Raw genomic sequence first — 22,294 nt, forward strand, 5'->3', positions numbered from 1 at the left:
GCGCGCGGGCCGGGCCAAGGCGAGCGCTGGTGGGGCGGCGGCGCCAGAGCTGGTGGAGCGCTCGGGGTCCCCGGGCGGCGGCGGCGGCGGCGCAGAGGAGGAGGCAGGCGGCGGCCCCGGCGGCTCCCCCCCGGACGGCGCGCGGCCCGGCCCGTCTCGCGAGCTCGCGGTGGTCGCGCGGCCCCGCGCGGCGCCGACCCCGGGCCCCTCCGCCGCCGCCATGGCCCGGCCGCTAGTGCCCAGCTCGCAGAAGGCGCTGCTGCTGGAGCTCAAGGGGCTGCAGGAAGAGCCGGTCGAGGGCTTCCGCGTGACCCTGGTGGACGAGGGCGACCTGTACAACTGGGAGGTGGCCATCTTCGGGCCCCCCAACACCTACTACGAGGGCGGCTACTTCAAGGTGAGCGCGGCGACCCCCGCCCGGGTCCCTGAGCCCACGAGCGACCTCGGGCGCCAGGAACCAGCTCCCTGCCCCGCGGTCCCCGGGCGGGCCCGGCAGCCTCCTGGCTTGGGCTCGCTTCCCTTCTATGGCCGGGTCCCCCCACCCAGCTGTGCCCGGCCCCCTCCTCGGACGGTCCCGGGGACCTTCAGCCTCTGCTGCGGTCCCCGAGAATCCTCAGTTTCCTTGAAGGCACCGTCCGGTCCCCGGCTAGTCTCCTGGCCCGCAGAGGGGTGGCCCGGGGCCCTCCCGGTATCATCTGCGCGTGGGGCTCTTGCCCACCTCCTCCCTGGGGGGGGCTCGACCCCGGCTGCCTCCCCCTCCGCCCCTGCGAGAAGGAGGGAGCGGAGCCCAGGCCGCCCCGGCCTTTCTGCTGCCCTCCGCGCCCTCCCCGGAGGAGACAAAGAGGCCCCCCCCAGACCCCGCAGCTGCTATTGTTGGGGAGCTGGGCCTGTGAGCGGGGGAGCGAGGCCAGCCTGGGGGTGGCTGGCGCGGCCACTCGCTCAGGCTCCAACAAAGGCCCGGATGAGCCTTGGCAGCCGGGCCCTGCCTGGAAAGCGGCCACCCTTGCCGATAGCAGCCGGCCAGGCGCCCTGGGCTCCATCCCCGGGTTTATGTAACCTGCGCCCTCGGGAAGGCTGAGGCAGGGACGTCCCTCCCACCTGCTCCCTGCAGCTCTCCCCGGGCCCCCGGCTCCGGCCCGCGTCCCGGACCCCGACCTCAGAAGCTCCGGGCTGTTTCATCCCAGCTGGCCTTGGCCTTTCTCAGATTCCACTGAACAGGTGGCTTCCTGCGACCCCAACCCCGAGTTCTGGGCCATTCCTTCTGCCCTCTGGCGGTTTCATTCCAAGCAGGTTCTTGATGTTTTTGTTGCCGTTGGGAGCAGGGAGACTGTTTCTGTCCAGTGTGGAAAGGACTCAGGCCAAAGCCTGGCCAGTTTTCTTGATCTCACGATCCAGACGTGACCTTTGGCTCTTGTAGAGTTCCAGGACCTCGTCCTTGGGGCCAGAGGGACAAAGTGAGGGGCCCCGTGTGAGAGGTGGGGATCGCGCACCCTGTCCAGGAATCCCCCCTCCCGCCGTCGCTGCCTGCCAAGAGCCTGGGCACAGCCGGGCCTGCTCTGCCCCGGCCAGCTGCGGGCATGGGGCCGAGGGACCGATGCCTCTCAGACGGTGCGTGTGCTCTCCGGGCTAATTAATGTCTGAACCGCGCGCGCTCAGCGGCTGTGAGGGCAGCAGCCTGGTCTGCTGGGGGCGATTCCTGAGCTGAGGTTCTGGGTTACGGCAGAGGGTGGGACGTCCTTGGGTTCTGCATCTGGAATCCTGCGTCCCCACACAGGGAACAGAGTTTGAGCCTTGAGGTTGTCAAATGGTTTTAGCAGCCCCCTCCCCCAGCCCCTTTTTTCTGCTTGGGGGAGCAGCTGGCTGTGAGCAGGGGCGGCCCCACCTGGAGGCCAGGCCTGTGAGGCGGCTGCTGTTCTGGAAGGAAGGGATGCGGGTTCCTGGCTCCTGCCCACCAGACCGGTTGCCAGGGATTGTGGGCAGAGCCTCCTGGACCAGCATTAGGGGATAATCCGGTTTTCCGGATTTCCTGGGGAGGGGGCCTCTAGACATCTGCCGCAGGGTCAGTCCTCAGAGGCCAGCGTTGAGACGCGGGGGGGTGCTGCCACCCACTGGGGCTCTCCCTTCCCCGTGTGCCTGGGAGGGAGTTGGGGGAGCGTGGAAATACAGGAGCTGCTGAGTGCCCAGGGCCACTGCTGCTGCCCAGCCACTGCCTGCAGCCGCTGTTCCTTCAGGAGCCAGAGCGAGCCCTGGGGCAGGGGCCACCAGAGAGAGCCCTCCACGGCGGACTTGCCGTGTGCCATCGGCGGGGGCTTTGCTTCTCGGAGCCTGGGTTTGCTCCGGGTAAAAGACATTTTTGGAGGTGCTGAAAATAAGAGGTTCGTTGGGACTTGGCGGGGTTCAGTGCAGGAGAGGCCGCCTGGAAACCCAGCACCAGGCTTGGGGGGCCCAGAGTCTTGGGGAACTGCTGGGCAGTTCTGAGCCTGAAGTTCCAGCCTTGCTCTGTGGCTGTGGCCAAGTCCCTTACCTCATGGGGCCCCAGTGAGTTCCCTGTCAAACAGAGGACACCCCCAAGACCCCTGAGAGCCCTCCCTGTCCAGGAGGGACCTCGCCAACAACTGCTCTTTGGGGGTGCTGCCCTCAGCCTCTTGGAGTGCTGAGTGCCACCAGGACCCCTGACCCAGACACCCCCGTGCCTGGCACTGGGGCCCAGGAAGGAAACAGTGAGGCTTCCTTGTTTACCTGTTGGGGCCCAGGAGGGCCGTGGGTGGCATCACGCCCCAGGCCGCAGGCCAGACAGCTCTGTCACCCGGCACGTGGCTGCAGTCCTTCCTCTGTGGCCGTCCTTGCCAGCAGGCCTGGACCCCCAGGGCCTGGATGGCCACAGGGGGCGATGCTGACAGGGAAGGAGTCCTGCCAGGCTTCTGTGACCTGTGGGTCTGCCTGCCTGACCCCACAAGACTGGACACCTGAGGGCAGACGGCCATGCTGACTCATCCCCTCCCGTGGCCCGGGGCCCGGCAGGTGTCAGTGTTTGCTGAGTGAGCAGTTGTCTGTGCAAACCCTCCCCACACCGTGCCTGCCAAGGCCCTGGAGGGGCAGCCTGGTCTTGGGCCTCAGCTCCATCCGAGGGGAACCTGGAGCCCCTGCCAGTCTGTTCTGTTGGCTGGTGGGTGCCCCTGGCCCGGGTCCCATGTGCCTGACCTGGGCTGCCACAGGCCTGGAGCCACTCGGGCAGCCAGTGCCTGCGTTCTCCAGCGGCTGTGCTGGGCCAGGACACGGCCACCTGGACTGTGTAGGAGCTGGGATCAGCTCAGGTGACTCGGAAAAGGCTTGAGGCAGCTTGCTGGGGACTTGACCCCAGGCCCATGAGAGTCCCTGCCTTGGCTGGGATAGGGTGTCCCTCACACACACCCTCAGGCACGCGGCCCGAGCCTTACCCCCAGCACACCAGCACTGGGAGTGGAATGGCCTCGGGCACCCTGTGAGCCGGGGCAGGGCCTGGGGCTGAGCTCGGCTGAGCCACCCGCCTTCTGCCCCTGCAGGCGCGCCTCAAGTTCCCCATCGACTACCCGTACTCTCCACCGGCCTTTCGGTTCCTCACCAAGATGTGGCACCCTAACATCTACGAGGTGAGCGCGGCCCCCACGGGCCTCACGTACTCATTGTCCGGGACCCGTGGCTCTGGGAGCCAGTGCTGACCTCTGACCTGTCCTGACCTGTCCTCTCCTTGTGCAGACGGGGGACGTGTGCATCTCCATCCTCCATCCACCGGTGGACGACCCCCAGAGCGGGGAGCTGCCCTCAGAGAGGTGGAACCCCACCCAGAACGTCAGGTAGGCCCCACGCCCCGTGTCCACCCAGAATGTCAGGTAGGCCCCACGCCCCGTGTCCACCCAGAACATCAGGTAGGCCCCACCCCCGTGTCCACCCAGAACGTCAGGTAGGCCCCACCCCCGTGTCCACCCAGAACGTCAGGTAGGCCCCACCCCCGTGTCCACCCAGAACGTCAGGTAGGCCGGCCCCACGCCCCGTGTCCACCCAGAATGTCAGGTAGGCCCCACCCCCCGTGTACACCCAGAATGTCAGGTAGGCCGGCCCCATGTCCACCCAAAACGTCAAGTAGGCCGGCCTCACGCCCCGTGTCCACCCAAAACGTCAAGTAGGCCGGCCCCACGCCCCGTGTCCACCCAGAACGTCAAGTAGGCCGGCCCCACGCCCCGTGTCCACCCAGAACGTCAGCTAGGCCGGCCCCACCCCCGTGTCCACCCAGAATGTCAGGTAGGCCCCACCCCCCGTGTCCACCCAGAATGTCAGGTAGGCCGGCCCCATGTCCACCCAAAACGTCAAGTAGGCCGGCCCCACGCCCCGTGTCCACCCAGAATGTCAGGTAGGCCGGCCCCACGTTCCGTGTCCACCCAGAACATGAGGTAGGCTGGGCTCCCCCGCGGGCCATGGCGCCGAGGCCTGGTTTGGGACCTGCCAGCCGGCGATCCTGGGCCTCCCTGTACCTGCACGGTGGCTGCTTTCATGGGACCTGCCGCACTGTGGTGTCTGTGCGGACTCCCACAAGACTCCAGGCCAGCCCCACTCTCTGGAGTGACTGAGACGTGTCCCGCCCGCCTCGGTGCTGGGTCTTCTCCTTCCCCAGCTGTCTCTGGGTTGGTCACCATGTGCGACCTGTGCCACCCGGGCGTCGTCCCAGGTCCAGGCCCTGGCCCGTGTTGCCCGTGTGTTCTGGAGTGCAGCCCAGGCAGGACGTGTGGGCGTGAGAGCAGCCCCGGGTCCGACAGGGGTCTGCACCTTTCTGCCCTCCCTGGTCTTGGCGTGGGAGGGAGGAGGCTGATGCAGGTCCAGCCCCTGCTGTTCTGGGGGCCTGAGACACAAACAGGCCGTGAGGCCAGATGAAAATCACCTGCTGGGTGGGTCCAGGTTTCCCCGTGACCCTCAGGGCCGGAGAAGAGCCGGAAGGCTGGGGTGCCCCGGGCCAGCCCGCTCCAACCCACTCTCCCCGCAGGACCATCCTCCTAAGTGTGATCTCTCTCCTCAACGAGCCCAATACCTTCTCGCCCGCCAATGTGGACGCCTCCGTGATGTACAGGAAGTGGAAAGAGAGCAAGGGGAAGGACCGGGAGTACACGGACATCATCCGGTGAGCGCGGGGGTGGTGCACGGGGCGGGGGAGACTCGGATCCGGCCTGCACCCTGGCCCTGATCCCTCGGCCGCCCAGCCCCACCGTCCTGGTGAGGGTGGCGGAGCTTCCTGGTGCCCGTTTACAGGGTACCAGTCACAGATGGAGGCCGGGCCTAGTGGCGGAGGGTCCAGCCAGGTTCAAGCCCAGCCTCTTGCCCCTTTTCCTCTTTTTTTTTTTTTTTTTTTTGAGACAGAGTTTTACTCGGTTGCCCAGGCTGGAGTGCAGTGGCGCAGTCTCGGCTCACTGCAGCCTCCACTTCCCGGGTTCAAGCAATTCTCCTGCTTCGTTCTCCGGAGTAGCTGAGATTACAGGTGCACACCACCATGCCCGGCTAATTTTTTTTTAGTAGAGGTGGGATTCCACCATCTTAGCCAGGCTGGTCTCAAACTCCTGACCTCAGGTGATGTCCCCGCCTCAGCCTCCCAAGATGCTGGGATGACAGGCGTGAGCCCCTGCCCCTGGCCTAGTGGTTAATGTTTTCATAGATTCTTCCAGACTCTTCGGTTTAACGTATGTCCATGTTTTAATGAGGAAATGGGGTTGTGCTGTGTGTGCCCAGTGACTGTCAGTCAGGGGTCTTGGCCTTACTTGTGTCGGGCACGCGTCCCTGCAGGCTCTTGGCCTGGCGAGCTCTGGGGACGGCTGTGCGGCTGCCTTCTGGCGCCTTCTGCCGTCCACTTCGCCTGCGTGGCTGTGTGTGGTGATCCACGGCTCTCCCTCTCCTCCCGTCGCGCTCGTGCCCCAGAGCTGACCCCCACAGCCTCTTCTCTGGGGTGCCTGTGCTCGTGTGAACGGGAAACACGGGCGTGTCCGCACACACAGGCGAGGCTTTCTTGACGGGTTGACACTTAACGGTTCCTGCTTCTCCTGTTACATTGAGGCTCTTCCCGTCTGCTTGTATTTCTCAGAGTGAAATTGCACAGATTTCCTCACAGAGGTCTCACCTATTTTTGTTTTTATTTTGTATAAGCAGAATCTTAAAAACGACCTTTAAAATATTGCACACATAATCCACGTGTCTTCCTCACCCCAGGACCCACGAGCGTCCCGGGCACCTTCTGTCCTGCACTTGCTGGCAGCTGGTGTCGTGGGGTCGTCCTGGGGCAGCGTCCTGGTGCTGGGGGGTCCCGGCTCTGAGCAGCCATGGTGGGCGGGTCCCGTGAGGCCTCCTGGGAAGTGCCCTGCAAGCACCTGCTGGCCCCTGGAGGTCACGGGGGAGCTGGCCCTGGCCATCCCTCTGTGCAGATGTCCTCAGCGGCCCTGGCCTGGCCATCTCACCTGGCCCATGTGGTTGGCTCCTTGGCCCAGTTCTTCCCGGCCACCTCCCTGAGGCGCCTCCCCGAGATCCCAGCGCAGAAATAAAAGCCACACTATTTTTATCCCTCAAAACTCCCTGCGGGCCAACTCACGTGCCCGTGTGGACTGCCGTGCTCGCTGCTTTGTGCCTGTTTTAAATCTGTGTGTGTGTGGGCCTTGTGGCAGCCCGAGTCCCACTGAGCTGTACCAGGCGGGCTGCCGTGGAGCCCGGCCAGGTCAGGGATGGTCCTTGGTGAATAGCACCGCCAGACGCTCCCCTCTCATGGTTCGTGCTGGTGGTGTACCGTGCTGCACCTCCACGGCACAGGTCAGGTCACACCCTGGCCCTCCCGTGCATCTCCCCACGGCCGCCACCTGTGCAGTGCCGTCCTCAGGGCACCCGTCACCTGCCCAGCCCGTCAGAGAGCCCGGGAAGCAAAGCATGGAATCTGCCAGGTCCCACCGCCCAGGGACGTCCCAGAGGCCAGACGTCTGCCCTCCATGCCTTGTGCATCCCCATAGGAAGCGCTGGGCTTGTGGGCCGGGCTTGGGGGTGTCTGTCCGCTCCGGACCTGCACACCCCGGTAGCAGCCAGGCCCAGAGCCGTGCCTGATCGGTGACGGGCTCGAGGGCCGGGTTGGAGTGCTGAGGCTGCGGCCTCGTTCCTGTTTTCTGTCAGATGGGGTCAGCGTGCAGCCCGGCCCTGCCATGCCAGCCCCGGACGCCCCGGAAGCCCCTTTGCTGCCAGTCCTGGGGGCACGTTCTTGACGGGTGTCCTGGAGGCAGAGCTGGGGGCAGGGCCTCTTAGGGCCTGGTGTACGCGGTGCCCTCCAGAAAGTCTGAGCTAACGGAGCCTCCCTTCCTGCCAGGGGCCGGGATGGCCAGGCCCCCTTGGTTTAGAATCCTGGCAAGGCCACGGAGAGGCTCCGGCTGTTTCTGTGTTTCCCGTCTCACCTGTGCTGGTTCCTGGCTCCAGGGATGGTCCTGCCTCCTGTCCGTGGCCCTCCCAGCTGCTTCCTTTACTCCTGCGCTCCGGAAAGCCTTTTGCCCCCGAGTGGGGCTGCCTGGGCACTCCCTTTTGCCCGGCATTGTTATTTTCTCCTAGCTCTGATGGGTCCTGTGGGGTGTGCTTCGGGGTGGGGCGGGTGGGTGTGACTGCTGCGCCGTCCGGCCTCCCCGCTGCACCTCCTGCCCTTCCCTAGCCCCTCCGGTGTCGTTTCTCCCCTCTGGGCCTCCTCATGCACAGGGCTGTTTCCTAAGGGGTCACTGCAGCCCTTTTTTATTTTTTATTTTTATTTTTGAGACAGTCTCGCTCTGTTGCCCAGGCTGGAGTGCAGTGGCCGGATCTCAGCTCACTGCAAGCTCCGCCTCCCGGGTTCCCGCCATTCTCCTGCCTCAGCCTCCCGAGTAGCTGGGACTACAGGCGCCCGCCACCTCGCCCGGCTAGTTTTTTGTATTTTTAGTAGAGACGGGGTTTCACTGTGTTAGCCAGGATGGTCTCGATCTCCTGACCTCGTGATCTGCCTGTCTTGGCCTCCCAAAGTGCTGGGATTACAGGCTTGAGCCACCGCGCCCGGCCAACCGCAGCCGTTTTAAGAGAAACCTGAGCGCTGGGATGAGCGTCGGACCCGGGGGAGGAGAGGGGAGGGGGCGGGGCAGGGGCCGGGTCCAGGCACGGAGGTGGCGCCCTCACCCGCCCTGTCCCCCCAGGAAGCAGGTCCTGGGGACCAAGGTGGACGCGGAGCGTGACGGCGTGAAGGTGCCCACCACGCTGGCCGAGTACTGCGTGAAGACCAAGGCACCCGCGCCCGACGAGGGCTCGGACCTCTTCTACGACGACTACTACGAGGACGGCGAGGGCGGCGAGGAGGCCGACAGCTGCTTCGGGGACGACGAGGACGACTCGGGCACGGAGGAGTCCTGACCCCGCAGAATAAACGCGCAGAGTTTACCTCACTAGGGCCGGACCCGTGGCTCCTTCGACGACAGACTACCTCACGGAGGTTTTGTGCTGGTCCCCGTCTCCTCTGGTGGTTTCGTTCTGGGCTCTTTTCTCCTTTCCCGTATTTGTTCTGGGTTTTCATGTGCTTCAGAGAAGAGGGGCTGCCCCACCGCCGCTCGCGTCACTCGGGGCTCAGTGGACGGCCAGGGTGGGAGAGCCCCGCGCACCTCTCCTCGGGAGGGGAGCTGAGCCCCGACGTCTGCTGGGCCCCCTAGCTTCCGGACTGGCCGTACCCCGCAGGAGCCACCGGGGCTGCTGGGAACGTGGGCGGGGGCCGTTCCTGCCACTGCCAGCCTGGGAGACCCAGGTGTGGGTCCGAGGGGCCCGGGCCTGCCTGTCAGCTCCAGGGCCTGGAGCCACGTCCCAGCACCAGTGGACGGATTCACCGTGGCCGACTCTTCTCTCTGCTTTGGTTTGTTTGAAATCTAAATAAAACTACTTTATGAGAGGCCAGAGCAGCTCTGCTTGGGAGGGAGAGGCAGCCTCCAGGTCCGTCAGTGACTGCACACGGCCAGCCCCACTGGGACCCTGGCTTCGCCGGGCGTGGATCTAGGAGGCCTGTCCTGGGAGGCACGGGGAGCAGCCGGGTCCCACGGTCTGTACGCTCCCGTGACTTGGGTCAAACAGGCCTGGGTAGCGTCCCCCAGCCTGCGGGACGGGCGGCCAGAAAGGCCCCCAAGTTCCTCCCTGCGACCAGGCGCATCTAGTGGGACGGGAGCTGCCTCTGCAGAGCAGACCTGTGGGGCCTGAGCAGGCGTCCAGCGAAGCTTCGCCCCAGGGCCACAGATGCCCCCGATCGGCGCTCTGGCGGCTCCGGCTCCATCCAGGCAGACCCTCGCGGGGGGAGCCATGGCCCTGGGCACACAGGGCAGACCTCACGTCGTGGTGTTAAGAAGTCCCAGCATCATTTCATTTCGTGTTTTGGAGGAAAGCGTGGCGCTTCCCTGCCCTCCCAGGGTGTGCTGCCTTCCAGGAAACTGCCTGTGTTCAGCTCCTGGCCTTGCTTCTGGGCACCCAAAAAGCCGTGCAGGGGCCGATACAGGGCTGAGGAGCTGAGGATGAGGTTTCCCACCAAGTTCGGACAGAACATGGGGCTGCGTTGGTCAGAGCCTGGGTTGCCCCTGCCAGGTGGGTGTGGGGTGCAGAAGGGCACCAGGGCTGACCCGTGAGACCCCATGGGGCCTGTGGGGTGCGTGGCCCGCCGCCTCTGAGGCAGGCCCTGGCCGTACCTTGGCAGATGGACACCTTTCCCGGGTGCTCCTTCAGCCCAAGGGTCTACGTGCGGCGTTTGATCCTCAATAGACCTCACCCAGCCGTCTTCGTTTCTGGCTTTTCTTACACCCAGAGGGCTGGCGGCCACCCAGGCCAGGGCCTGGCCCATCTGAGGCAGGTTTGAGGGGACTCTGGCTCGATGGTACCGGCGCCTGCAGCCTCCACTACCCCCCTTGTGAGCCTGTCTGTTTAGTTTACCTCATCCACTGGGCACTGCTGTGTGGCCTGGCAGTGAGCTTAGCCAGGTCCTGGACCCCTCCACGGGAGCCCAGGTGTGTCCCCTCCAAGCACTCAGCAGGTGCCAACACGTTCGGCCGCCACGGTGGCAGAGCAAGATTCAGGGCCGATGGCAGCCACGGATGTAACCTGTGGCCGGGCCGTGGGTCCCACGGATGTAACCTGTGGCTGGGCGGGGGTCCCAGGGAGTGTGCCGTCCTCTCCTCTCTTCCCCACTCGGCTCCAGGCTGAGCTGCGCTGCTGCCCCGTGTACCACATGAAGGGCCCTGGGGCGGCGTCACCTGACTGCACCACTGGCCCCCTGGTGTTCTCAGGCCAGCCTGAGGGACGAAAGGCCCTGGGGTCTCAGCAAACCGCGGCCCTCAGGACCAAACCTGGCGTCCGCCCCTAATGTGAATAAAGTTTTATTGGCACAGCCACACCCAAGTCTCAGGATCATCCATAGCTGCTTTGTTTTGTTTTGTTTTTGAGACGGAGTCTCGTTCTGTCGCCCAGGCTGGAGGGCAGTGGCGCGATCTCAGCTCACTGCTACCTCCGCCTCCCGGGTTCACGCCATTCTCCTGCCTCAGCCTCCCGAGTAGCTGGGACTATAGGCGCCCGCCACCTCGCCCGGCTAGTTTTTTTTTTTTTTTTTTTTTTGTATTATTAGTAGAGATGCGGTTTCATCATGTTGGCCAGAATGGTCTCAATCGCCTGACTACATGATCTGCCCACCTTGGCCTCCCACAGTGCTGTGATTACAGGCGTGAGCCCCTGTGCCTGGCCTGTTTTGAGAAGGAGTCTCGCTCTGTCACCCAGGCTGGAGTGCAATGGCGTGATCATAGCTCCAGGGATCCTCCCACCTCAGCCTCCTAAAGTGCTGGGGTTACAGGCGTGAGCCACCACGCCCAGCCTAACCATTTTTTTTTTTTTTTTTTTTTTTTTTGAGACAGTTTCACTCTTTTTGCCCAGGCTGGAGTGCAATGGCGCAATCTCGGCTCACTGCAACCTCCGCCTCCCAGCTTCAAGCGATTCTCCTGCCTCAGCCTCCCGAGTAGCTGGGATTACAGGCATGTGCCACCACCCCGGCTAATTTTGTATTTTTAGTAGAGACGGGGTTTCTCCATGTTGGCCAGGCTGGTCTTGAACTCCCGACCTCAGGTGATCCACCTGCCTCAGCCTCCCAAAGTGCTGGGATTACAAGCGTGAGCCACCGCGTCCGGCCCCATTTTTACTCTTAAGTATATCCACACTATGTTTGCAGCTTATACTAAAAAATTATTTGTTGTCTATTTGAAATTCAAATTTCACTGGGCATCCCTATTTTTAGTTGCTAAGTCTGGCCATGCTGACGCTGACGGACCTGCCTCCTGGGTTGTTAGGATTGGATGAGGTAGAACACGTGAGCCTGCTCTGTGACCCATGGGCTCCCTGAACTCACCCCGGACCGGCCGTGACCCACGGGCTCCTTAAACTAACCCCGGCCCGGCCGTGACCGACGGGCTCCCTGAACTCACCCCGGCCCGGCCGTGACCCACGGGCTCCCTGAACTCACCCCGGCCCGGCCGTGACCGACGGGCTCCCTGAACTCACCCCGGCCCGGCCGTGACCCACGGGCTCCTTAAACTAACCCCGGCCCGGCCGTGACCCACGGGCTCCTTAAACTAACCCCGGCCCGGCCGTGACCCACGGGCTCCTTAAACTAACCCCGGCCTGGCCGTGACCCGCGGGCTCCCTGAACTAACCCCGCCTCACCGTGACCCGCGGGCTCCCTGAACTAACCCCGCCTCACCGTGACCCGCGGGCTCCTTAAACTCACCCCGGCCTCGCCGTGACCCGCGGGCTCCCTAAACTAACCCCGCCTCACTGTGACCCGCGGGCTCCTTAAACTCACCCCAGCCTGGCCGTGACCCACGGGCTCCCTGAACTCACCCCGGCCTCGCGCTGCCAGTGGGAGCCCCCAGACCGTGGGGCACAGCAGGTGAGTGCAGCCTTTGCTGATCGATTTCTTCCAGCCACTTCATGTTTATTTTTATTTAATTTTTAAAATGTATTTATTTATTTGAGAAGGAGTCGCACTTTGTCGCCCAGGCTGGAGTGCAGTGGCGCAATCTCGGCTCACTGCAGCCTCCGCTTCCCGGATTCAAGTGATTCTCCTGCCTCAGCCTCCCGAGTAGCTGGGATTACAGGCGCCCGCCACCACACCCAGCTAATTTTTGTATTTTTAGTAGAGATGGGGTTTCTCCATGTTGGCCACACTGGTCTTGAACTCCCAACCTCAGGTGATCCACCCGCCTTGGCCTCCCAAAGTGCTGGGATTACAGGCATCAGCCACCGCACCCGGCCTAAATTTATTTATTTTTGAGACAAGGTCTTGCTCTGCCACCCAGGCTGTAGAGCAGTGGCACAATTATGGCTCACTGCAGCCTCGACCTCCTGGGCTCAAGCGATCCTCCTGCCCCAGTCCCCCAAAGTGCTAGGATTACAGATGTGAGCCACTGCCTCTGGCCAGTATCTTTATTCATGAAAACCAAAAACTAGAACAGCCCAAATATCCGTCGGCTGGTGAATGCATAAACACAGCATGGTCCGTCCACACAACGGGATACGAGGCAGCCACGGGAAGCAGCAAGGCTCTGACACAGGCCGCAGCCTGGATGCACCTTGAGGACATCACGCTCAGGGAGAGATGCCGACGCAACAAATCCTGTGTGATTCCACTCCTGGGAGGTCCCTAGAGTCCGATTCAGAGACACGTTGTGGCCGGGTACAGCGGCTCATGCCTGTAATCCCAGCACTTCAGGAGGCTGAGGCGGGTAGATCACCTGAGGTCAGGAGTTGAAGACCAGCCTGGTCAACGTGGTGAAACCCCGTCTCTACTAAAAATACAAAAAATTAGCCGGGTGTGGTGGCGGGCGCCTGTAGTCCCAGCTACTCGGGAGGCTGAGGCAGGAGAATGGTGTGAACCCAGGAGGCGGAGCTTGCAGCGAGCCGAGATCCGGCCACTGCTCTCTAGCCTGGGCGGCAGAGCGAGACTCTGTCTCAAAAAAAAAAAAGAAATTTGTTGACGGCCAGGCGTGGTGGATCACGTCTGTAATCCCAGTACTTTGGGAGGCCAAGGAGGGAGGATCACCTGAGGTTGGGAGTTCGAGACCAGCCTGACCAACATGGAGAAACCCCATCTCTACTAAAAATACAAAATTAGCCAGGCATAGTGGCACATGCCTGTAATCCCAGCTACTCAGGAGGCTGAGGCAGGAGAATCACTTGAACCCAGCAGGTGGAGGATGCGGTGAGCTGAGATCGTGCCGCTGCACTCCAGCCTGGACGACAGAGCGAGACTCCACTCAAAAAATAAATAAATAAATTTGTCGATGGCCGGGCACAGTGGCTCACGCTGTAACCCCAACATTTTAGGAGGCCAAGGCAGTGGGATTGCTCGAGCTCAGGAGTTCAAGACCAGGCTGGGCAATGTGGCGAAACCCTGTCTCTATAAATAATTTTAAAATTAGCCACACGTGGTGGTAGCGCCTGTCATCCCAGATACCTGGGAGGCTGCAGCAGGAGGATCACCTGAGACCAGGAGTTCAAGGCTGCCATGAATCACGATCACACCACCGCACTCCAACCTGGGCAACAGAGGGAGATCCTGTCTCTAAAAATAAAAAATTAAAAAAAAGGTGTTACTTGGCCAGATGCAATGGTTCATGCCTGTAATCCCAGCACTTTGGGAGGCCCAGGCGGGCGGATCACGAGGTCAGGAGATCGAGACCATCCTAGCTAACACGGTGAAACCCCGTCTCTACTAAAAATACAAAAAATTAGCCAGGCGCAGTGGTGGGTGCCTGTAGTCCCAGCTACTGGGGAGGCTGAGGCAGGAGAATGGCGCGAACCCGGGAGGCGGAGCCTGCAGTGAGCTGAGATCCGGCCACTGCACTCCAGCCTGGGCGACAGAGTGAGACTCTGTCTCAAAAAAAAAAAAAAAAAAAGGTGTTACTTTTTCAGGTGTGATGATGGCAGTGTGGCTTCATCTCCAGTCCTCTTTGAGAAACACTTTCTAAAATGCTCGTGGGTGGAGGGTTTCGGGTGTGCAGCGGTGGGCGGGGCTGTGACTCGTCTCCCCCACAGGAAGCGCGTGTGCGGAGCTCGGGGCCGGGGCCGGCACCCACACTGGGTCTTCACAGCGGCATGGAGTCGTCACTGCTGGTACTGGCCCTGGGGGCCCTGTTGGTAGGTGAGTGGGAGCCAGAGTGCAGGGGGGACACTGAGGCCCAGTGCTCTCAGGGGGGGTCCCTGGATGGGAGGGGTGGTCCTGGGCGCCGGCATCCTGGGCGTAAGAGCGGAGATTCATCGTTGTTTGGAGGGGGACTGAGGCCTGGGGCGTCCCGAGCTCTTCACCCTTCACCTCGGGCGGATGTCCCGGGACTGGGGGGGGTGCGGTGTCCACTGGCTCACCCCGTCCATCCTCCCGGCAGCACCCAGGAGGCAGGGGCCACGCTCACACCCAAGGTGCAGAGCAGGAACCTGAGGCTCGGCGAAGGAGATACTGACCCAGGAGTACCCGGCTGGGAGGGCAGGGCCGGCACTCGATCCCCGCCGGCTGCCTCCGACCACCAAGGGCTTGCCTGGGACTAGGTGCCCAGCAGTGAGGGAGGAGGGAGGTGGGTGGCGGCTCCCCCGCATTCCAGCTGGACTGAGTGACAATGGCTCTTTGATGAGCTGAGGACCCAAGGAGGTGGGCAGAGGTGGGAATCCAGCCCTCAGCCATCATCATCCTTCCATTCTTCTTTCCTTCCACTCACGGGTCTATCCTCCCTCCCTCCTTTCATCCCCCTTCCTTCCCTCCACCTGTCCACGCATCCATCATCCCTCCTTCCTCCCATTCTTCTTTCCTTCCACCCACGGGTCTATCCTCCCTCCCTCCTTTCATCCCCCTTCCTTCCCTCCACCCGTCCACGCATCCATCATCCCTCCTTCCTCCCATTCTTCCACTCACCCATCCATCATCCATCCCTCCTTTCAACCTTCCTCCTTCCCTCCATCCATCCCTCACTCCCTCCCTCCACCCATCATCTTCCCTCTCTCCTTCCTTCCATGTATCCACCCATCCATCCGTCATGCTTCTCTCCTTCTTTTCCTCCCTCTTTCTCTCCTTCCTCCCATCCATCCATCAACCTTTCCTCCTTCCATCCCTCCTTCCTCCCTCCCTGTGTCCCTCCTTCCTTTCTCCCTTCTTTCCGTGTGTCCATCTGTATTTGCAGGGCTCACGCTATTCTAGGCCTGCCCTCCTGTCTGGCTGGGAGAGACAGGCCAGGCACGAGGTTGTGTGCCACAGTCTCTGGGAGGGGCTGGTGCTGGGAGGCCAACAGAGCAGAGGAAGCACGGAGGGCGAGAGGGCAGGTGGAGGGCTGCTGCAGGAGACAAGAGCAGAAACCAAGGGAGGAAGCTGGTGGGGGAAAGGCATGCAGCCAGCTGGGTGGGACGGGCAAAGGCCCCAGGGTGCGGGCAGCTTGCAGGCACAGCAGGGGCCTGTGTGACTGGAGAGGGGAGGAGGGAGAAGGTGGTTGCAGGGCCATGTGGATTTTTTTTTTTTTAGACGGAGTTTTACTCTTTGTCACCCAGGCTGGAGTGCAGTGGTGTGATCTCAGCTCACTGCAACCTCCGCCTCCTGGTCTCAAGCGATCCTCCTGCCTCAGCCTCCCGAGGAGCTGGGATTACAGGTGCCCGCCACCAAGCCCAGCTAATTTCTGTATTTTTAGTACAGGCAGGGTTTCTCCACGTTGGCCAGGCTGGTCTCCAACTCCTGACCTCAGGCTATCTGCCCACCTGGCCCTCCCAAAGTGCTGGGATTGTAGGCGTGAGCCACCGCGCTCGGCCCCCACGCGGGGACTGGATTTTCAAAGCATGATGGGGATTCAGAGAAAGATTTTGGGCTGATTTACATCACATTGTGAAGTCGATCCTTTTAAATTCATGATTGGTTTAAAATAATTTTTGTATAGTTTTATTAGGAAATCATTTATGCACTAGACAATTTACTTATTTAAAGAGTGCACTTCTTGCTGGGCGCGTCTGCTCACGCCTGTAATCCCAGCACTTTGGGAGGCCGAGGCCAGCCTGGTCAACGTGGTGAAACCCCGTCACTACTAAAAATACAAAAAAATTAGCTGGACGTGGTGGTGGGCTCCTGTAATCCCAGCTACTCGGGAGGCTGAGGCAGGAGAATCACTTGAACCCGGCAGGTGGAGCTTGCAGTGAGCTGAGATCGCGCCACTGCACTCCAGCCTAGGCGACAGAGCGAGACTCCGTCTCCAAAAAAAAAAAAAAAAAAAAAAGGCCGGGCGCGGTGGCTCACGCCTGTAATCCCAGCACTTTGGGAGGCCGAGGCGGGCGGATCACAAGGTCAGGAGATCGAGACCACGGTGAAACCCCGTCTCTACTAAAAATACAAAAAATTAGCCGGGCGCGGTTGTGGGCGCCTGTAGTCCCAGCTACTCGGGAGGCTGAGGCAGGAGAATGGCGTGAACCCGGGAGGCGGAGCTTGCAGTGAGCCGAGATCGCGCCACTGCACTCCAGCCTGGGCGACAGAGCAAGACTCCGTCTCAAAAAAAAATAAATAAATAAATAAAATAAAAAAATAAAAAAAAGGCCAGGCGCGTTGGTTCACACCCGTAATCCCAGCACTTTGGGAGGCCGAGGTGGGTGGATCACGAGGTCAGGAGTTCCAGACCAGCCTGACCAACATGGTGAAAGCCCGTCTCTGTTAATAATACAAAAATTAGCCGGGCGTGGTGGTGGGTGCCTATAGTCCCAACTACTCGGGAGGCTGAGGCAAGAGAATCGCTTGAACCCGGGAGGCGGAGCTTGCAGTGAGCCAAGATGGAGCCAAGATGGGCGACAGAGTAAGACTCCGTCTCAAAAAAAAAAAAAGGTTTTTTAGAAACTGGGTCTTGGTCGGGCGTGGTGGCTCACGCCTGTAATCCCAGCACTTTGGGAGGCCGAGGCAGGCGGATCATGAGGTCAGGAGATCGAGACCATCCTGGCTAACACGGTGAAACCCCGTCTCTACTAAAAATACAAAAAATTAGCCGGGGTGGTGGCGGACGCCTGTAGTCCCAGCTACTCAGAGGCTGAGGCAGGAGAATGGCGTGAACCCGAGAGGCGGAGCTTGCAGTGAGCCGAGATGCCGAGATTGCGCCACCGCACTCCAGCCCGGGTGATAAAGAGAGACTCCGTCTCAAAAAAAAAAGAAACTGGGTCTTCCTGTGTTGCCCAGGCTGGTCTCAAACTCCTGGCCCCAAGTGATCCTCACTCCTCAGCCTCCTGAAGTGCTGGGATCACAGGCGTGAGCCGCCTGCATCCGGCCTGATGTGTGTTTTGAAGGACTCCTCTGGCTGTGGACATGCCTGGGCTGTGGGGCCCGGTGGGGCCTGAGAAGGTCCTGGAGAGGGCGTTTGGGAGGCAACCTGGGGGGAATATGATGGGGGGTTAGAGGGGGGTGGGAGGGATGAAGGGCGGCCCCCACGTGGAACATTGAGGACTTCATTAGGATGGCACATCTGCTTGGGGTCCTGGGCCTCTGAGCTGGGCAAGGACAGTCGTGGCAGGTGTTGGGGCGATATGTAGCCCCAACCTGGCTCTTTGTCCCCCACCCCGGCAGGCAGTTCCTTTGAGACCCAGATTATTGGGGGCCGGGAGGTCATCCCCCACTCGCGCCCGTACATGGCCTCGCTGCAGAGAGACGGCTCCCACCTGTGCGGGGGGGTCCTGGTGCACCCAAAGTGGGTGCTGACGGCTGCCCACTGCCTGGTCCAGCGGTGAGTACCCTGCCCTGCCTGCCCCAGGGGTCCGCGGAATCCATCCGACGGCCCCAGTGACGGCCTAGGCAGATTTAAGTGACCTGCGCCTGTCAGACTCCTGGAGAAGGTTTACTCACTGCGAGAGGCACTGGCAGGGCACGCTCCTTCCCCGCTGCAGCCCGGGTCAGAGCCTGGCTGCTTTCACGGCCAAGCCACAGTTCTGGTGTGGACGGAGTGCATTGTGTCTGTCCATTCACCTGCTGATGGACCCAACTTAGTCTGGGGCTTCTGCTCTGAGGAAGGAGGATCAGGTGGGGGTGTCTGCCACCTGTGGCCAGGAGGACGAAGCCGGCCTTCGAGAGTGGCTCAGGAATCGACCTGGTTCCCGGGGATTAGGAAGCCGCTAAATGACCCATCTTGGAGTTGTCCTACCTCAGGACTGGCCAGTCCTACAGAGCCTAGATCAAGATGGTCAAAGTAACAAAAAGGGATCTGCTGGCTTGTGTAACTGCAAAGTCTAGCAGGAGGTCTAGCTTCAGGTGCGGCTTGATCCAGGTGCTCACAGGAGGCGCTCTGGAGCACGTCTGTCTCCCAGTTCTGCTGCACTGCCAGGAAGCCTGTCTCACAAGGCGACAAAGATTGACCCCCTCAGTCCCGTGGAAAGAGGGTTTAGCTCTCTCTAGTGGGGGCACACTTAGGAGGACTGGCAGGTGTCAACCCCTGTACAAATCACTGTGGTTGAGCCTGGGGCCCCAAGTGAAGGGAATTCCCAGGGCTGGTTTTCGTGAAGCTGTAGGCTTGGGGTTGGAATTCTGGACACACAGCCCTTGCCTGGGGCCAGGCCCAGGCAGAAGTCTGAGGTAGGGGTGAGAGCAGGGAGGGCTTCCTGGAGGAGGTGGGTTGAGAAGACACAGGGAAGAACCGGCCAAGCCAAGGCCTGTGAGGGGCAGTGGCTGTGAGTGATGAACGTGGGCAACCGGCACAGTGGGGGCTGGGATTGTATGTGGCGGGTTGTCCACGCTGGGCCAGGCTGCAGCACCCTCATCCCGTCTGTCCCCAGGACGGCCCAGCTGAGGTTGGTGCTGGGGCTCCATGCCCTGGGCCACCCCGGTCTCACCTTCCACATCAAGGCGACCGTCCAGCACCCTCGCTACAAGCCGGCCCCTGCCCTGGAGAACGACCTGGCGCTGCTTCAGGTGTGCAGGGATGAGACTGGGAGAACTGGGCACCGTACTGTCCCCCACGGGTGCCCCCTTTCCTCCTGCTGCTGTCCCCTCCCCCCACCCGGCCGCCTCCCCATCTGCTGTCCCCTCCCCCTGCTGCTGCCCGCTTCCCTCGCTGCCACCCCTCCCCCCACCGCTGCTCCCTCCACCCACCGCACCCCGCACTACCCCCCTCGCGCTGCCCCTCCCCCCGCTGTCGCTCCTCCCCCACTGTCTCACCTCCCCCAGCCTCCCCACCTGCCGCCCCCTCCCCCTGCCGCCCCCCCACTGTCGCCCCTCCCCCACCGCCCCCCCACCCCTCCCCCTGCTGTCCCTCCTCCCCCCACCACCCCTCCCCCCGTGGCCACCCCTCCCCCGCCGCCCCTCCTCCCGCACCCCTCCTGCTGCCCCTTCCCCTGCTGTCGCTCCTCCCCCACCGCCCCTCCCCCCGTGGTCGCCCCTCCCCCGCAGCCCCTCCCCGCACCCCCTCCTGCCGCCCCTCCCCCCGCCACCCCCCCCGCCACCCCCTCCCCTCGGCCGCCCCCTCCCCTCACTGCCGCCCCCTCACCCCACTTGCGCACCTCCCCCCCCGCTGCCGCCTCTCCCCCCATCACCTCCCCTCGCTGCCCCTCCCTCCGCCCCCCCTGCCGCCCCCTCCCCCGGCTCACCTGCCCCTTCCTGTCGCTGTAGCTGGACGGGAAAGTGAAGCCCAGCCGGACCGTCCGGCCCCTGGCCTTGCCCGGTAAGCGCCAGGCAGTGGCTGCAGGGACTCGGTGCAGCACGGCCGGCTGGGGGCTGACCCGGCAGGGCGGGCGCCTGTCCCGGGTGCTGCGGGAGCTGGACCTCCGCGTGCTGGACACCCGCATGTGTAACAACAGCCGCTTCTGGAACGGCAGCCTCTCCCCGCACGTGGTCTGCCTGGAGGCCGACTCCAAGGACCAGGCTCCCTGCAAGGTGATAGGCGCCCGGGTGGGGCCTGGGAACGAGGCTGGCGGGAGGGCCGGGGCCAGAGCAGCCACCCGGGCAGGCCCCTGGCTCTCCCGTTCCTGGGGAGTCCTGCCGGGGGCTGGGGGGCGGGGACCACTGGCGGGGGCCCCATTTCTCAGGTGTAGAAACTGAGGCTCAGGGAGGTTTAGCGGCGCTCCCAAGGCCACACGGCCGGGAAGCAGCGAAGCTGTGGCTTCTCCAGCAAGGATGATCCGGGGTGGGAAGAAGGAGCCGTGTTCACAGGGCCAGTGGGAGGTGGGAGGGGAGGCGTGTGCGCTGGGGCAGCCCCTGTGTCTCCTTGAGCCCAGGGATAACAGGCCCAGCCCTGCTCCCCTCGTCCCCTCGGCGGGCGCAGAGGCTGAGCCGCAGTGTGTCATCCCCGCAGGGTGACTCGGGTGGGCCCATCGTGTGTGGCAAAGACCAGGTGTTGGCCGGAGTCCTGTCCTTCAGCTCCAGGGTCTGCACCGACATCTTCAGGCCCCCTGTGGCCACCGCCGTGGCGCCTTACGTGTCCTGGATCAGGAAGGTCACCGGCTGATCTGGCCTGATGTCCTAGGGTGACCGGGACTGCCTCGCTGTCTCCACAGGACCCCTCCCCTCCAGGGCTGCAGTGGGGTGGATAAGGACAGGTGGGAGGGACAGGGAGGGGCCAATAAATCATGATGAAGGAATGCTCAGAGCCTGTGTCCCAGCCCGCCTCTGTCCATGCTGGCTGTGCGGCCTCCGACAAACCTATTTCCCTGGGAATTTTATTATTATTACTATATTGAGATGGAGTCTCGCTCTGTTGCTCAGGCTGGAGTGCAGTGGCGCCATCTCAGCTCCCTGCAATCTCCGCCTCCCGGGTTCCCGCCATTCTCCTGCCTCAGCCTCCCGAGTAGCTGGGACCACAGGCACCCGCCACCACATCCGGCTGATTTTTGGTATTTTTAGTACAGACGGGGTTTCACCTTATTGACCAGGCTGGTCTCGAACTCCTGACCTCATGATCCGCCCGCCTCGGCCTCCCAAAGTGCTGGGATGACAGGCGTGAGCCACCGCGCCCGGCCCTGCCCTGCTTTAAAAAGGGAGGTTGTGACTCCCAAGGCTTCCTCCAGGAGGGGGCGGCGTTGGCCAGGCCAGGAGCGGAGGCCAAGTCTGCAGGCCAGCAGGTCGCGCCCGTCCTCCCCGCTCCCCGCCGCTCCTGGGGCTGGGCCTTGAACAGCATCCCGGGGTCGTCTTTTTTAGTAATGGCTTCATCAAGCTACGACTCACATAGCAAAGGGGTCCCCCTGCACACTGCGGTTCAGGGGCCGTGAGCACCTTCACAGAGCTGGGCAGCCACCACCGTGACATGTCACCCCAGCACCCCGAAAACAGGCCCGCCTACTGTCACCCCAGCACCCCGAAAACAGGCTCATCTCTACTGTCACCCCAGCACCCTGAAAACAGGCCCCATCCCCATTGTCATCCCAGCACCCCAAAAGGAGGCCCCGTCCCCACTGTCACCCCAGCACCCCGAAAACAGGCCCGTCTCCTGTCACCCCAGCACCCCGAAAAGAAACCCCATCCCCACTGTCACCCCAGCACCCCGAAAACAGGCCCGTCTCTACTGTCATCCCAGCACCCCGAAAACAGGCCCATCTCTACTGTCACCCCAGCACCCCGAAAACAGGCCCATCTCTACTGTCACCCCAGCACCCTGAAAACAGGCCCCATCCCCATTGTCATCCCAGCACCCCAAAAGGAGGCCCCGTCCCCACTGTCACCCCAGCACCCCGAAAACAGGCCCGTCTCCTGTCACCCCAGCACCCCGAAAAGAAACCCCATCCCCACTGTCACCCCAGCACCCCGAAAACAGGCCCGTTTCTACTGTCATCCCAGTACCCTGAAAAGAAACCCCATCCACACTGTCACCCCAGCACCCCGAAAACAGGCCTGTCTCTACTGTCATCCCAGCACCCCGAAAAGAAACCCCATCCACACTGTCACCCCAGCACCCCGAAAACAGGCCCCATCCCCATTGTCATCCCAGCACCCCAAAAGGAGGCCCCGTCCCCACTGTCACCCCAGCACCCTGAAAACAGGCCCGTCTCTACTGTCACCCCAGCACCCCGAAAAGAAACCCCATCCCCACTGTCACCCCAGCACCCTGAAAACAGGCCCGTTTCTACTGTCGTCCCAGCACCCCGAAAATAAACCCCATCTCTACTGTCACCCCAGGACCCCGAAAACAGGCCTGTTTCTACTGTCATCCCAGCACCCCGAAAAGAAACCCCATCCACACTGTCACCCCAGCACCCTGAAAACAGGCCCGTTTCTACTGTCGTCCCAGCACCCCGAAAATAA

General features: G+C 62.4%; 2 protein-coding genes across 3 annotated transcripts; both read left to right on the forward strand.

The window, feature by feature from the left end:
- The first annotated feature begins 202 nt into the window (after positions 1-202).
- Positions 203-8,938, forward strand: LOC105486604 (cell division cycle 34, ubiquitin conjugating enzyme). The gene is made up of 5 exons (XM_011749512.3): positions 203-397; positions 3,543-3,629; positions 3,736-3,833; positions 5,015-5,149; positions 8,199-8,938. The coding sequence occupies exons 1-5, from the start codon at positions 221-223 to the stop codon at positions 8,410-8,412; spliced, it is 711 nt and encodes a 236-aa protein (XP_011747814.1). The 5' UTR covers positions 203-220; the 3' UTR covers positions 8,413-8,938.
- A 5,014-nt stretch (positions 8,939-13,952) lies between these two features.
- Positions 13,953-20,645, forward strand: LOC105486597 (granzyme M). 2 transcript variants are annotated; one of them, XM_011749489.2, is made up of 5 exons: positions 13,953-14,212; positions 17,639-17,795; positions 18,838-18,973; positions 19,670-19,933; positions 20,352-20,645. In XM_011749489.2, the coding sequence occupies exons 1-5, from the start codon at positions 14,041-14,043 to the stop codon at positions 20,502-20,504; spliced, it is 882 nt and encodes a 293-aa protein (XP_011747791.1). In that variant the 5' UTR covers positions 13,953-14,040; the 3' UTR covers positions 20,505-20,645. The 2 variants fall into 2 exon arrangements, with proteins under 2 accessions (XP_011747791.1, XP_011747800.1); XM_011749498.2 differs by having other exon boundaries at positions 14,107-14,208.
- The last annotated feature ends 1,649 nt before the right edge of the window (positions 20,646-22,294 follow it).

The sequence above is a fragment of the Macaca nemestrina genome, chromosome 20 (assembly GCF_043159975.1).
Source record: "Macaca nemestrina isolate mMacNem1 chromosome 20, mMacNem.hap1, whole genome shotgun sequence".
Taxonomy (NCBI): Eukaryota; Metazoa; Chordata; class Mammalia; order Primates; family Cercopithecidae; genus Macaca; species Macaca nemestrina.

What these genes read in the sequence shown, in the direction of transcription:
- LOC105486604 (XM_011749512.3), top strand. Translation starts at nt 221, where the DNA reads ATGGCCCGGCCGCTAGTGCCCAGCTCGCAGAAGGCGCTGCTGCTGGAG. An exon ending in ACGAGGGCGGCTACTTCAAG is followed by an intron (nt 398 to 3,542) that starts GTGAGCGCGGCG and finishes CTGCCCCTGCAG; the next exon opens with GCGCGCCTCAAGTTCCCCAT. An exon ending in GAGTACACGGACATCATCCG is followed by an intron (nt 5,150 to 8,198) that starts GTGAGCGCGGGG and finishes CTGTCCCCCCAG; the next exon opens with GAAGCAGGTCCTGGGGACCA.
- LOC105486597 (XM_011749489.2), top strand. Translation starts at nt 14,041, where the DNA reads ATGCTCGTGGGTGGAGGGTTTCGGGTGTGCAGCGGTGGGCGGGGCTGT. An exon ending in CCTGGGGGCCCTGTTGGTAG is followed by an intron (nt 14,213 to 17,638) that starts GTGAGTGGGAGC and finishes CCACCCCGGCAG; the next exon opens with GCAGTTCCTTTGAGACCCAG. An exon ending in ACGACCTGGCGCTGCTTCAG is followed by an intron (nt 18,974 to 19,669) that starts GTGTGCAGGGAT and finishes CTGTCGCTGTAG; the next exon opens with CTGGACGGGAAAGTGAAGCC.